Consider the following 15,833-nt stretch of genomic DNA (forward strand, 5'->3'; position numbering starts at 1 on the left):
ACACACACACACACACACACACACACACACACACACACATTAGAGGTAGAGAATAGAGTTAATTAAGTAAGTTTGGGAGGAAAATTTTTTTCTTAGGTGTTTGGTGGTTGGGGTGAGGGAAGTCCCAATCTCAGGAACAGGAGGGGAATCCTCTGTAGAATAGGTGCCATGTAGGAACTTAGGCTACTAATTAGAAGGTGTACTTAGTTGGATAAAGTCTATTTGGTCCATGAGAAGTAGGTCTGAGTGGGTTTCCTAGAGTTTATAAGTTTACAAAAGAGATAAATTTGTTAACAACATGGTAATTTTTAAAGATGAGCTTAGGAAAGGCAAAATCCTTTTGTGGAGCAGAAGGAGCAAGAAGGACTTTTTCCTTCTGTCTAGGAGACAAAATACCATAATGAGAAACATTTTTAAGTTTACATTAAAAGACAAAGGAAACTCAAAACCTTGACCCAGTGAATATAATAGTTGATCATATAGTTTAGCATGAGGAATGCCTTAAGTCTATAGTTAAAAGATAACCAAAGGAAACTTACATTTGTAACATCTGAACTTCTGTATCCTTTATCATGAAGCCTGTGAGCAAGGCAAACCTGTCTATATTTGATAAGAAATCTGGCAGTGTTAGCTAGTTAATGAATTTGCTAATGAGCTAGTAAGGTGGTGGATTATCTTGGGTTAAGGAGCTGGAGGTCTGTTTTCTAGCTGTCAAACTTAGCTGCCAATGTAGTCAGAAATCTGGAAAGAATAAATTATAATCTAGGAGTCATGTATTAATTAAAATGACAGAAGTTGGTGTATAGTCCACTACCTAAACAGTTTCCAGGTCCTTGTGGTCTCCATCACAACTTGGGCAGTCAGTCTGGCTGGCATCCCAGAAGATGAAAAGGTTTTTCCTGTGGAGTAGGTACTTGTGAAAGGAGAAATAACCCACCTTGACTTAGGCAATGTGAGACATTTGACTCTGAGGGTATCCTCTATTTGTCCACAGCGTAGGCCAAACCCTGGCATCAGGCAAGACAATGAAGCAGTTTTTCTTATTGGTTATCATACTACAATACAGGTTGAATCTTGTCGTTGTGCCCATATCTTTTTAGGAGACCATGGGGGTAAACTGTCAAGTTTTGGGAGTCTCTTTCTATCACAACAGGGCCAAACATTTAACATTACATTTAGCAGATTTCTGATAAGATTGAGAGCCAGTCTATTAAGCATATCTGAATTAGACAACCTGTGTTTATTTAATTATCTGTTCTACATGTATCTAGCAAATAAAGAGAGCACATTTTGACTTAATGACAGTAGTAAAAAAAAGGCTAACTATGTATTTAAGACAGAGACCTTTAAATTTTACTGTTTATAAATCATTAGTTACAAAGACAGAATAAAATGGAAACCTTATCTTAATTGTTAAGTTACTTTGACAGACTGCATTCCTAATAGTAGTGAACTAGAGGCTGCCGATAACAAAGTTGGTGCTGCAGTGACAGCTAGCCACATGACTGCCTTTATCTAAGATGGTGCCGAAGTAATAACATAACAAAACCTATCTGCCCACAACAAAGATGGCAGATAGTCACAGGACTGCCCCTAGTTAAGATGGGGCTAAGGGTCACGTGTTATACCTTAGAATGGAGCTGTAGAAATGTGGCTGTGTATCTTAGAATGGACCAACAGAAGCATGGCAAAGACAAACATTCAGAGAAATCTAAGCAGTTCGTGTTGAGCTACTTGTCGTGGTGGTGGGAGCAGGCCTGAGACTCATCAGAGCAGAATATTGGCAAGAGGGTGGGACTGAGCAGTGCCTGAAGCCTTGTTCTGCCTCCTAGCAACTCTGCTTAGGCAGGAGAGCCAGTGCTCTCCAGCTGCTGTGTGGGGTGGCGCACTGGCACCTATGCCACTGAGTGCAGGGAGGTGGAGTTGAGCAGGCAGGGTTGGGGTTGGATGCAGTGGTGACCACAAGAATGCTGTTCTAAGAGCCAGAGAACAAAGGGTAATGGTGGCAGCAGGACTACAGTGGCTCAGCAGAGCTGAATACTGGGGTTGGGGAGTGGGGGTAGAGTTGGGGATTAGGGGGTGGGGAGGTAGGAGCAGGCAGATGCACATAGAGGCAGCAGAATCAAGGAAGTGGGGAGTGGAAGCCTAGAGAAATTGGCAAGAGAATGAGCGGGGAGGGCCTACAGATAGCTGAATCACTGGGGTTTTATAAATCATCTTTAAGCGGCCATGTAAAGTTATTGGTCTGTGGATAATGGGGCCAAATTTAGCCTGTAAATTAGACTGGGAGGGATGGCAGTGAAGATATTCCCTTCTGGGTAAGAGTAGGAGAGGAACTAGTGATTTGTTTCCACATCTGGAGGACAAATGTGGTAGGTAACTAAGGTGGCAGCCAGGTCAGTTCACTAGGTCATCATTCTGTCAACTGGGGGCTGAGCTCTGGGTCAGGTGTGGGGCTCAGAGGCAGAGGGAGAATCACTTCCTGGAGAGCCAGAAGGAGGGGTCACCTAGAGGTAGAGGTTCTAGAAAGAAGGTTCAATGAGAAGGCCAGTCATGACTATCCTCAGAGAGCTTAACAGCCCTCTCTTTGAATCAGGGGACATTTTCAACAACCAGTGTGTGTGTGTGTGTGTGTGTGTGTGTGTGTGTATGGTGTGTGTAGCTTACCAGTTCACCAGTGTTTGGGTAGATAGGTCTAGAAAGCAATCCGTTGGTTGCTAAGTCCATGTGGCAGCAGGAGATGTGAATCTGTGAGTTTCTAAATCTGAGTCACTTGTGTTTTATAAAAAAGAAAGACCCAGATATGTTTGGTAGAGGCACAGTATGGAGAGGTGGAAGGGGGTGCCTCTGTGGTCCCATGCTGAGGCATCTCTTCCCCCTGAGTTATCAGCCCCATGATAGATCTAATATAGAATAGAGTTTATTTAGGGTAAGAGGAGGAGAGTTGAGGCAGAGAAAGGCAGAGAGAGAGGGGGGGTGGGGGGGGAGAGGGAGAGAGAGGGAGGAGAGAGAGAAAGAGTGAGAGAGCAAGACAGAGAGAGCAAGACAGACAAAAGGAGTAGAGGAAAAGATACAGAGGGAGGAGAAGCTGGCCAGGAACATGTGGAGAGAGGGGGAAGGAGAATGGGGAGAGAAGGCAAAGAGTGGGTAAGAACGTAAGAGGGTAAGAGAGTGAGAAGGGGGCAAACAGCCTCTCTTATAATGAATCAGGCATACCTGGCTGTTGCCAAGGTAACTGTGGGGCAGAGCCTAGAAGCAATGCTAACAGTTTCTGATTAAGCATGAGTAAATTCATAGTATAAGTAGTAATGAATTAGTAATGCTTTTCAATTTATTGCTTTTCTATAATGGTTTGTCTTCTGGCTAGAAAGGGTTATTTTGCTAAATTGCGTTTCTAGACCAGTAGAGCAAGAGATTGTTATAGGGCATATTGTGTAGTTGATCACTTGGCAGTTCTTTTGACAAAGTCTCCTATGTCTTTGTGTGATGGAGAAATGTGTGCAGCAGATACTAGATGATACTACAGGGAAGAGTCATAGTTCAACAACCAGAGAGGACAGAATCACCAGTTATGTTAAACTTGTAGGCTTTTGTAAAGTGTTTAATGTTGGCCCTTGGTCTGTGGTCTGTTCAATGCTTTAAGCAGTAATATATCTCTTTCCCTCTCCCTCTTGATCCCCCATTTCTTCCTCGCTCCCTCTCACTGACTGCTCTCTCTTTTGTGACATGGTCTTTTCTATGTAGCCCTGGTTGTTCTAGAAATCACTATGTTGACCAGTCTGGCCTTGATCTCACAGTGATCTACCTGCCTCTGCCTTCTGAATACTGGAATTAAAGGCATGAGGCACCATGGTTAGCTTCACCAGTAACTTTTAAATGTGAAGAGAACATATATTTTAAAATATGAAAAGCCCTACGTTGGAAGCAATAGTTAATTTACTGTTATCAGGACTTTAAACCAGTGAGATGTTTACAATGGGCTTAAACCAACAGTAAATTTCTTGACAGATATGAAAGGAAAGAAATCCCAATTAGTGTGAAAGAACTCTAGGTAACAGAAGACACCAGAATTCACCATATTGCTTAACTGAGCGTTAATGTATTGTGGTGCTCATACACATTGTAAACTCAAAGGGAAAAAAGTTCTTGGGGGGGGGGGCTCACTGAATTATAAGTTGGGAAAATTTGAGATCAAATGAAGTTTAACATGGTTTTTCTCTGGTGAAATACTGAAGATAAATCCTTAATTACTTTGACGTTCTTTTCATAAAACATTTTGCTGAATGTACTGGCAAACATTGACCCAGAGTTGAGTTGAGCAGAAATTGTAGTCTAGATCAAATAAAAGTGATTCATTACCCCGTACAGAGCAACGGAGGTATCATTCCCAATAGAACATATTTCAAAAATCATTGTTTGGAAGGACATTGGCAAACTGAGATGATACCCCATGAAGAAGAAATAAAAGGAACTGGGAGCAGTTCTGATAAACCTTGAAAAGGCTGCTTAAAGGTAGCATGTATGAAGCCTTGGGTTCTATATAGGCTTCCAGTCAGATGGCTGATGCTGGCAATGATAACCTCTGCAAAAATGTTGTGTGCTAAATGCCAAACACTGACACAGATGGCTTTCACTTTGGTGGCTCACATAATCTTGAAACAGCCCCAAGAAACAGGTAATGTTAAAATTTTCAGTTTCATAACAGAGGAAGGTTAAGGCATACAGATAAAGATATCTTCCCAAGGCTGCATGGGCAGTGAGTAGCAAAGCTGGGGTTTGGATTCTAGGGCTATGAATTTAGAACTTTCCCATCCTTTGCTTGATTGTTGTGATTTCAGCTCAGCATGATGAAACATTTGGCACTAGGGTCCATTACACAGATGTTCAGGATGCTTTCTCACCTGAGTAATACTCTTCTCACCTGGATGATATTTAGACAGTGGCTGTGTGAGTGAATACACTGGCACTGGCTAAGATTTTGGACTCTGTGATTCAGCTCCATGATGCCAGTCCTTTGAAAACAATGCATTGACTTGCATGATCTTTTTTTCATCTTTCCATTAAGAATCTAAACGATTCCTTAAAAAAAAAAAAAAAAAATCCCAGTTTGTCTGTGATGTGTCTCACATAGGGGAAAGGGATTGGCATATCGTTTTGATCAGTGGATTGCATTGATACCATTTTGTAACAAGGAAATCCCAAGGCTAAAAAGCTCATTAATTTGGTGTTACATTTGTCATTAGGAGTTAGTAAGGACTAGAGTACTGCTGAAGTGGGGTCAGTGTTACAAAGTAAATGGAGTCTTGGTCCAATTCTACTTGTCATTCTGACATGATGGAGCTAGATCCTTTATTAGCAAAGTATGTGCTGAAAGGGGCAGGATGGGATGGCACTTCACTTATTAGCTGTAATTCTACTAAAGATGCCATGCCATATATTCAATTTAGGATGGTTTTAGAGTAAATAGTGCCTCTCTATTTTTGGCAATACCAAAAGAAGAAATCATCTGTGGAGAATGTGGTTCATTCGTACAAAGTATGTCCGGAAATTATGAAAAGATCATAGGCAGCTAAGCACATAAGAAATCAAAGTAAGTAAAAATTAGGTAGATCATTTTTTAAAAAATGTATAATAAGAAGAAACAAAAAGTATCGCATTGAAGTTGGACAAGACAAACATATAGAAGGAAAAGAGCCCAAGAGAAGGCACAAGAAATCAGAGACCCATTGTTCATACACTCAGGAATTCCATATAAAATATTAAACTGAAAGCCATTTGCAGAGGATCTGATGCAGGTCCAGGAGGGTCCTGTGCATGCTGCTTCAGGCTGGTAGATTGGTTTGTTTGTTTGTTTATTTATTTGGTTTTATTTTTTTGAATAATGTTAGTGCTGTTAGACAACCACGAAAACATCTTCAGGGGACTACATATAAACTTTGTAACTGACTTCAAAACTGACCAGATGACAGACATCAAGAAATCTGATAAGCAGTGCTAAGTGATACTGACTGACATACTATTTTCAAGATGTTAGGTCTCAATTCCAGTACTGCAAAGAAATTCACAATGGATAAAATTTTAAAGATTTTAAAACATGTTTAAAATGAAATTTTAAAAATTTGGGGGTTGTTATGGCTTAGCAGTTAAGAAAACTTGCTATTGGGCTGGTGAGATGGCTCAGCGGGTAAGACTGCTCTTCCTAAGGTTCTGAGTTCAAATTCCAGCAACCACATGGTGGCTTACAACTACCCATAATGAGATCTGTCACCCCCTTCTGGTGAGTCTGAAGACAGCTACAGTGTACTTATGTATAATAATAAATAAATCTTTGGGCCGGGAGGGAGCAGGGACTCAGTGAGCAGAGTTGACCAGAGTGAGCAGGGGTCCTAAAAATTCAATTCCCAACAACCACATGAAGACTTACAATCATCTGTACAGCTATAGTGTACTCAAATACATAGAATAAAAAAATAAATCTTTAACAATAAAAACTTGCTATTCTTGTAGAGTAACTCAGTTCAGTCCCCAACACCGACATGGTGGCTAACAACCATGTGCAAATCTAGTTCCAGGACATCCAATTCCTCTTCTGAGAGGCTGCCATATGCATGAGGTGTATCTACATATACCCGGATATTCAGACATACTCATAAAATAAATAATTATATTTTAAAAGATTTAAAACTTTATAGCAAACCAGATTGATAAGGAAATAGATGAGTATTTCCCCAGATAATAGGGCAGCAGAAATTATTAGACATGGAAGTTGACAAATGAAGGATTGTAAACGGGGTGGGGGTGGGGGATTCCAGGGACTACCTGACTAGTACAATGCATAATGTAGATGTCTAACACTTAGGTTATGATATAACCATAAGCAAAATAGAGACGGAATGCAGAAGAGACGTTCTTTGTGGAAATCATGACTGAGAAGATTCTAGAGCTGATTAAAGCCTCTAAGCCACATTTTCAGGAACCCACTGGAAAAGGACAATGAACTTCATAGGAATGGCAATCTTTTCAATAGTGGCAACACAGAAACTGAGATAAAAGTACAATAACATTTCAAATGCTAAAACAAAATGAGAAAAATATCCCTTGAAACTGTCTATATAAAATTTTATATCCACTAAATACTGCTATCAAGAGTGTGACTTTAAAAGGAGATATTTTGATACTTAATTTGGGCAATCCATGACCAGCAGACATCTTCTAAAAGAAAATTGTAAAAGATACGCTTCAGATAGAACTGACTTCAGCTGAATAAGTGAGATTAATGAGTCAATAAAGAGAAAAAAGCCAATATGCTATCAAGCTATCTAATGATATAGAAAAGTACAGTCATGTAAGATTGAAAACATCAAGGTATGATTAAAATGCACGACTATAATAACATCAGTCAACTGATGGGTTGATATGTTTTAAGTGTGCTAAGATGATTGTATTGTCTAAAATGAATCACATATATGAAATTGGGACTTTGAAAGAGAAAAGTAGCGAAGCAATGGAGTGCCATGACGGAGTGAGTGCTCTGCATCCAGAGTCTATGATGGCTGGGAACTAGTATAAGCCATCAGGTAGTAGTATGACTGTTGAAAAGCTACTTCTCTACTATCACAATCTGTGTCTGTTTTTTTCTCTGTAAATATGAGATCTTGGAAATGGAATTTTTGCAGAGGGAAAAAAAAAAAAAGAATCAACCGTTCCTTGAGGTGTTTACCCCTTTCTTTCCATTTTAATCAGTAAATACTTTACACTTCACTTCCAGCTACCTTTTATATACCTGACCAAAAAAATTAAGCGTAAATCAAGTATCATTCGGCTGTGTATTTTTGCTTCACCTTTGAAACTATTTCTTGGTTTCGTTTTGTTGTCATTTAGTAGCTAGACAGAGTAATAACAACAATTTACCAGAGGATAGGCTCTGATAGATAAGGGAGTATTAGCAGAGAAAAGCTATAAACAGATGCCCTTGCTGGGAGATGGGATTCTTGCTATTCTTTTTTTTTTTTTTTTTTTTTTTTTTTTTTTTTACCAAAAAAAATTAATACGGTCTTACTCTCTCACCATCTCTCTTTGCATACTATTGTCCCACTTCTTTTCTCCTTCTGTTTTCCCAGGCCAATAATAAACCTGAGATTGAAGCCGCTCTCTTCCTTGACTGGATGCGCCTGGAACCCCAGTCTATGGTGTGGCTGCCCGTCTTGCACAGAGTGGCTGCTGCTGAAACTGCCAAGCATCAAGCCAAGTGTAACATCTGTAAGGAGTGTCCAATCATTGGATTCAGGTATTAGTATTCAAGAAAATCATCTCATTGTCCCTCAATTTGTCGTGACTAGGTTTTATTTTTTTCTTTCCCATGCCAGTTGCTGTGAGTTTGTTCCTTTCTAAAGTGGGAGAGAAAGTGATGGAGCTAAAGCATCGATCATGGCTGTCAGTTCCCCAGATCGCAGGGTTATTTCAGTGGACCTGACTCATTAGGCAGATGTCTTTTTCCACCTTCACTCTAGCTCTTCACAACCTCAGTTTTGGTTGGGCAAGCCCGAGTACCTGTTTCCACAGTGATATTTGTTTTTCAAGGGCATCCAGATGAACTGTACCTCCTCCTTCCTGGAACTAAAACATTTTTACCCTTGTTTTCCTTTTCATGGCCTTTTCTGTTTATAGAAATTCTCCAAGAATCAGTTATAAAACGAAGAGTTGATTCTATTCTGGGAAGACGCATCCTGGTAGCTCAGTCTCTTTCTCACTTGGCAGCACTTCTTTTTACCCCTTAAGTAACAGGAATTGTTCCAGGCATCCTAGAACTTTCTTCTTTCTTTTTGAATCTGATTTTCTTCTTTCTATAATATCCCGTTGAATTCTTAAGGAAATAAAAGCTATGTAAACAAATGAGATTCACAAAGTAGCTAAAAAGAGAAAGCATGCCATATGTATGTAAAGGTGTGAGAGAGGGGAAAAACACGCTATTGTTTTGGCATTCTTAAAATAATATGGAAAACAATTAACTCATTTGGAGAAGTAGGATATTTTTAAATGAACTAACCTAATAATAATCCCATGTCCTAATTTTGAAATGATGATGCATTTAAATACCTGGATTGATATGAGCTTATTTATACCATGTATAAGCAACAGGATTATACACTAGCTTTGTAGCTAATGCCCCTTCAGAATTCACTTAGCATTAGTAAATACACATTTCTAGTGGTGCTTAAATTTGTTTTGTTACTTTATTTCCTTTCTTTTAAAAATTCCAGTTCTTTTACTATTGATGTTTTTCCTTTGGTATTTCATGTAGCTTACAAAGAGGTTTAATTTAAAATAAAAAGTTTAAACATTTCTAAAACCTAGTTAGACAGACAAATATACCTTCTTTCTTTCCTGATTTTGGGCAGATGAGAAGTGTGCTATAGGGATTGCAAGGCTGGGGTGGGGGAGGAGCTGCAGGTGACCGCATTCTATTTCTTATCTTCCTGAGCCAGCTTCCTGGGCCATTGGGATTTGTATACAACGCTGGAAATTTTTATAAAAGAAAAAAAAAAAGTACTGTGCTTTGGAGGACCAAGAGTGCCTCCCCTCCCCATTTTTAACCTTCAATTTTTTTGCTTTTATCAAATTAGATTATTTTAAGAATCAGCATTTCTCTTTCTTCCTTATCCCTTCTCAAATGATGGTTGAGATCTTTTTTAAAAAGGTAGCTAGCTTTTCTTCCCACTTTTCCATATGTGACAACAGGAATATGTTTATCTGAATTGGCTGAGGCTCTTATCTGAGGAAGGCAAAAATCAGGAGGAATGGAGCAAGTATATATAGTAGGAAAATGTATCAACCAGTACTTATAAATTAGAAAAATCCTCACTTAAGCCAACGCTGTGGTTGCTGCTGCTGTTCTTGGTGGTGCTGATGGCAATATCATATGGTGAGGAATTTCTGAAGATAGAAAAGAGACTGTCCAATTTGACACAAAGGTAAATCATGCCAACCAATTTAGAGTTTATAATTAAAGGAAGTGTTGTTTTTAAGTGGCATTTTTATTTTGATTACTTATTGTGTAAGTTCATTTTTGGTAATTTTGTTAGAATAATTATTCCGAGTGCGCTTGTCCCTGTAATGAATAGGCAGCATGCGGTGAATCTGTCTGTCATATCTTTCATGTTTGAGTATTTGGTCTTTAAAAGACCAGGCATTTTGGCCACATCTTTCTATTTAATCTGAAAGAATTCCAGTGTAGTTTAAATAAGATTTTTAAAATTTTTTTCTTCCATATGGATGTTTATGGGATAATCGTTCCACCAAAATGTGTTGATCCTCTAGGAGAGGCACTGGAAAAATCTAGAGGAAGAAGTTAATAGCTTCCTATGTGAGGACAAACGAGCACTGCTTTCTGTTTCTACAAACAACAGTGTGGGAGAAGGTTGCCTAGAGTGTTCTTTGGGAATATGATTTGGAGAAATACATAAACATTTGTTTCTATCTTTATCAGGTACAGAAGCCTAAAGCATTTTAATTATGACATCTGCCAAAGTTGCTTTTTTTCTGGCCGAGTTGCCAAGGGCCATAAAATGCACTACCCCATGGTAGAGTATTGCACTCCGGTAAGTTAATGTCCTCCTGATAAGAGCTCATTCACCTGATAAGGGTGGATTCTAGATTTGCATATTGCAGTGTTTAATGCTGTTTTCTTTTCCTCCCTTCCTCCTTTCCTCCCTTCCTCCCTCCCTCCCTTCCTTCCTTCCTTCCTTCCTTCCTTCCTTCCTTCCTTCCTTCCTTCCTTCCTTCCTTCCTTCCAGTTCTACCACCCTATGCTCATACAAGGCATGTTCTGATACCTAACAAAAGTATTAAGCATGCAATAAATATCTCTGAATGATTAATACATTTTCACATTTTACCATGTTGTAGGGAGGATATCTTACAGTTCTTTTATGCAACCTTAGCAATTATATAAAGAGGGCTTTTGTCCATAGAGCATGTTGAAACTGGAGGAGAGTATTATATGTATTCTTCAAAGTGTATAACCTACCACCTTCTTTCACTACTGTTTGCCTTTTAGCGCTGTGACATATTATCAACTGACACATGAAAAATATGTTTTACATGGCCATACTTAATAGCTCATTTACATGATTAGTAAGCACTTACCTTTTCAATTGCCTTCTAGTGCAATAGGTATTGTTATTTGTATCCTCTTTTAACAGGTGAGGATCCTATTGTCCCGAGATTAAAATACTTGCCCAAGGGTCTATAAGTAAGATGTGCAAAACCTCAAACATGTCAGACTAAAACATCCAGTAGGTATTAGGCTTTGGGAAAAGCTGTAGTGAGATGGTATGAACATAAACTCAGACATTTTACTGAGACACAGAACGAATGGCTACATGAGTGCTCCTGGAAGCGTCTCCGGAATGTATACACTCAGGCCCTAGATTTATAAACCAAAATCTATGTTTTAGCAAGATTAACAGAGGTTCTGCTCTCCTTTGAACATGGGTTTCATCCATCAATGGTTATCCTTGCAAATATTTAACTGTTTTCCTCACTATTATTCCTATTACAAAGATTGGAGAGTACACCATGCTATGAATTGCCCGATACTCATGTCAACTAAGTAGTTTAAGACCTACTGAAGAGGAAAAGTTGAAGTTAGGCTTCCATCTTCTGTAAGCTATCATTCATCAAGTAGCCTGAATACTTTATTTATTGCCCTTCTTCATTTTTATTTATTTTTGTGTGTTTATATATGTTTGTACTGTTAGGTGTGATGGCCACAGGTTAAAGACTGGTATCTTTCTCTACCCTATTTTATGAGGCCCTGTCTCTCATAGAATCCAGAAGTCACAGGTTGACCTCATTGGCAGGTACATGAAATCTAGGGACCCACCTGTTGCTGTAATATATTAATCCACTCTACTTGTCCGGTGGTGGCAGCACGAGTTCCTTGCTACCACTCCAATGTTGTGGATTCTCAAATGACACACACAAACACACACACACACACACACACACAGAGCGCCTTAATTTTTAACATGCCCTAAGCAGCTCAATGGCAGGGCTATTCTCAAACCTCCACTCAGCTAGTACACTCTCCCCCTCTGATAGTCGTGAATTTTTATGTACTAAACTTATATACCATCTTGGCTGCTCTGGGCTGCAGCCCTCCTGGGCCATGACTCTTATATGTCGGCTGTCTCTCTATCCTGCACTTCTCAGGCCTGATCTTTCTGCGTCCCCTGCATGGCGGTTCTAAATCCTTCTTCCCTGGGTTCCCTTGCCCAGGAAATCTAAAGTCCCACCTCTGTCTCCCTGCCCAGCCATTGGCTGCCTGCAAATTTATTTGCCAATCAGAACCAGCTGGAGGCAGGACCCATAATATCTCACATGATGAATTCTTGTGCAATTTTTGGGAATCCATAATGCAAGCATTATACCAAATCCACAACATCTACCGTCTCTGCTTTCTTTAGTGTTAGTGTTACAAATATGTACCACCATGCCTGGCATTGACGTGGCTGCAGGAAATTCAGACTCACTTATGTGGCAAGCACTTTGCCAACTGAGCTATTTCATCGACCTTCAATACCCCTCTTTTACCACTGATACATGCTTAATAGACATAAGTAACCCACCGAAGTTAGTCAAGTTTGAATGCACGGCCTTGGCTCATATTTCCCATATTCTTCCTGGTTATAAACCATGAATATCAAGATCACATGGCCATTTGTTTTGAAATGGCACTCTCCTAAAAATGCTCTCTTCATCATTTCCATTTTAGACTACATCCGGAGAAGATGTTCGCGACTTCGCCAAGGTACTAAAAAACAAATTTCGAACCAAAAGGTATTTTGCGAAGCATCCCCGAATGGGCTACCTGCCAGTGCAGACTGTGTTAGAGGGGGACAACATGGAAACGTGAGTAGTGGCAGAAGCAAAGCAAACTTGCATTTGATATATCTTTGAACTCCTCCCAGCCAAAAACCCTCCTTCACTCCCAGATGCAAACAGTCTCCTAAGTTCCTCTCCCTTGTTGCTTTTACTTTAGCTGAAAAACAACAACAACAGAAAAAAAAAACCCCAAACAATCTGATGTTCAATTACATTTTCTCTTGAAAATTTTCCAAAAGTCAAACTTGACTTTACAGGAAGAAAAAAAAAAAAAAAACCCACAGCAAAATATCATCACAAATTGCCTTATAAGACTTTTAAAAGCTATGGGACTGTTTACAGATGAGTGATGACAATATTTCATTTTGATTTTCTTCTCTCATAAATCGGTGGACATGTGTGTTTTTTGTATCTAATTGTGTGGTCATACCTAGTCACTCTTTTCCACTTGAGAGAAATACCCAGTACCAGGAAATGATTTCACGGTAAGTAGGAATGAGTCTCCTGGTCGATCGGATGTTATCTTTCCCTCCTTCCTTTAACCGTACTCCTTATATTTTCCTGTAGTTGATGGCAATCTCACAATTATCTGTTTGGCTTTTCATTCATGTTTTACTTTTAGTTGGCTATTGCTTTCCATGGTTTAAACCTAATTTGATTATATTTTATTTATTCCTTTTGACCTTTCCATAATTTCGGTTGCCACTGAGTTAGTTTGCTCGTGTCTCTTTTCACCACTTCATTTTTTGTTTTGCAGTCCCGTTACTCTGATCAACTTCTGGCCAGTAGATTCTGCGTGAGTACTTTTGCTAAGGGCACTGCTACTGCCAGCACTCACTCGCTTGGTTTATCTTTTCCGTTTCTTTGTTTGTTTATTCAGCTTGGTTTTGTTTAACGACATTTTAATTTCCTATTTATTAATTAATTAATTTATTTATTATTTTGTTGTTGTTGTTGTTGATTTCCTTTCTCAGTAAGTGCCATCTACCATAGCTGCAGAGACTCTGGATAGTGCAAATCTCTCTGCTGAAGTCTAGCCAGCAGCATCCTGGCATGAGTTCTGATAAAAATGAAAAGAATTTTTCAGGTTTTAGCTGTCTTCCTGGAAGACATCTTTATAGTTTAGATAGTCCTTCAAATATAGACAAGAAAGAGCCTCCTGTTTGGATAATGGCATTTGAAAGCCTGTTTCTTGAAACATAATACATGAAGACCTTCAGAAGGGTGATGGTGTGTTCCTTAGAAGCAGTTGTAGCTGGACTACTAAGCAATCAACAACATCTATTTGAGAGTATGGCCCTGAGTTTGATAGACTAATTTCTCTGAAGTATGTGGATGTTTTTAAAAATTAAGTTATGCCATGCTGTTTGATAACTTTTCACAAATGTGGGGTTCTGATATTTGAGATAAACTCATTTTTATCTCCTCTGCAAAACATTCAGTTCATAAACTGTTATGCGTTTAAGCAAGGAAGAAGTATACTATAGTCTGATATCAATACTAGTGTACACAAATGATTTGTTTCTGTTTATATTGGTAGAAAACTATTTTGGAGCTAGGTATTATAGTGAGCACAACTAGTCCTAGCTATTTAAGAGGCAGAGTCAAGAGGATTACTTGGGTGAGCCCGGTAATCTGAGACCACCTTGAGTACCATAGTGAGACTTCGATGAGATCTTTTGGAGATCTTTGATATGCACACTAGCAAAAAAATACCTACATAAAAGTTATATAGTGTTTTCATAATAGTTTCAGTGTAACCTTATCAAATTATTTAAAGTTTGATAGCTGTAGCCTATATCAAGTAGGGAATATCTTGAAAGAGTGGCTTATGTCAGAATTTAATTGATTTCATTTTTATATCATTTCCATATAATTTAACTTAAAAGATACATAGAGAAATATGAAGTATTAATTGAGATATTTTAGGTCCTTATTACCCAACGGAATTAGAAGACTTCTTTTTGCTTTTAGCCCCACATTATTGTGTCATTTAATTTTGAGAGATTGTACCTATTGCCTCTTTTCTTTATTCCTAATGCTTAAACAGCTTGAGCAGCTACTAGATTCAGTTATGTTTCTTGCATGACGGTGGTAATCATTATCTCTAACCTCAGTAGTCTGTTTCTAGACGTTGAAAACCTTTATGAATATGGACATTTTATCTACTGAAGTTCTGAGATGGCCAAGTATATAGATTACTCTGTGTTAGAAGAAGTTTAAGCAGGGAAAAAGTGAGGATTCAGAAGGAGTTTTTAAATACTAAAAGTAACAGGAAATAGTACCTTGAAAGGAAAGGAGAAGATACAATACAAGTTAATGGGAAATTATCTTCAGAGTCAGGTTACAGTAACTTCATTTAAGTAGGGGTTGTTTGTCTTTTTAAAATTTTGAAGCACTTTAAAAATCAATGTCATTCTTTATTAAACTATCTTTCTAACACTTAAAATATACTCCTAGGTTGCCTTTTTATCAAAAGTTGGCTAGATTATTCAGAAAGAGTGGGAGGTTCTAATTTGAATGAAGAAAACAAACCCAGCAGGCTAGTCTGTACTTTTTAATACTGTAATTTTATTAGTTTTTACTCATAATTTTCTAATAGACAAGTCTATTGTGAAGCTGTCCTATTCAAGCAGAAGAATTAGGTACTAACATGTTTTATTTTGTAAAGATTTATTTGATAGTAACAAATCTTATGATAATGGTGGTATTTAATCTATTTAATATGGAACACAGACTTGGAAAGCTTCCAGAGATACAAATCTTTTGTATTTTTCTTAGACAAAACCCTTGTTTTCTCGTATCTGTCATATTATTTTAAACTGAATCTAGCATCGGCCTTTCATTTTGTTTATCCACAAGGGAGACAGGCTAGCAGTGTTCTTGGAGCTCTTCTGCTGTCTAATCTAAGTGCATTAGAACTTACTTGCGGAATTTCCACAATAGAC

General features: G+C 38.5%; 1 protein-coding gene across 8 annotated transcripts in view; it reads left to right on the plus strand.

Annotated features, from left to right (window-relative positions):
• The window catches only part of Dmd (dystrophin), a 2,293,239-nt gene that overhangs the window by 2,218,974 nt on the left and 58,432 nt on the right, over window positions 1-15,833 (plus strand). For 5 of the 8 annotated variants that reach the window (XM_029473189.1, XM_021152893.1, XM_029473188.1 and 2 more), the window contains 4 exons: window positions 8,121-8,287; window positions 10,487-10,598; window positions 12,776-12,912; window positions 13,643-13,681. In XM_029473189.1, coding sequence (XP_029329049.1) covers window positions 8,121-8,287; window positions 10,487-10,598; window positions 12,776-12,912; window positions 13,643-13,681 — 455 coding nt within the window. The remainder of the gene's footprint in view (window positions 1-8,120; window positions 8,288-10,486; window positions 10,599-12,775; window positions 12,913-13,642; window positions 13,682-15,833) is intronic. The other 3 variants (XM_029473190.1, XM_029473192.1, XM_029473191.1) reach the window with 1 other exon arrangement.

This window comes from Mus caroli, chromosome X, assembly GCF_900094665.2.
Source record: "Mus caroli chromosome X, CAROLI_EIJ_v1.1, whole genome shotgun sequence".
Lineage (NCBI taxonomy): Eukaryota > Metazoa > Chordata > Mammalia > Rodentia > Muridae > Mus > Mus caroli.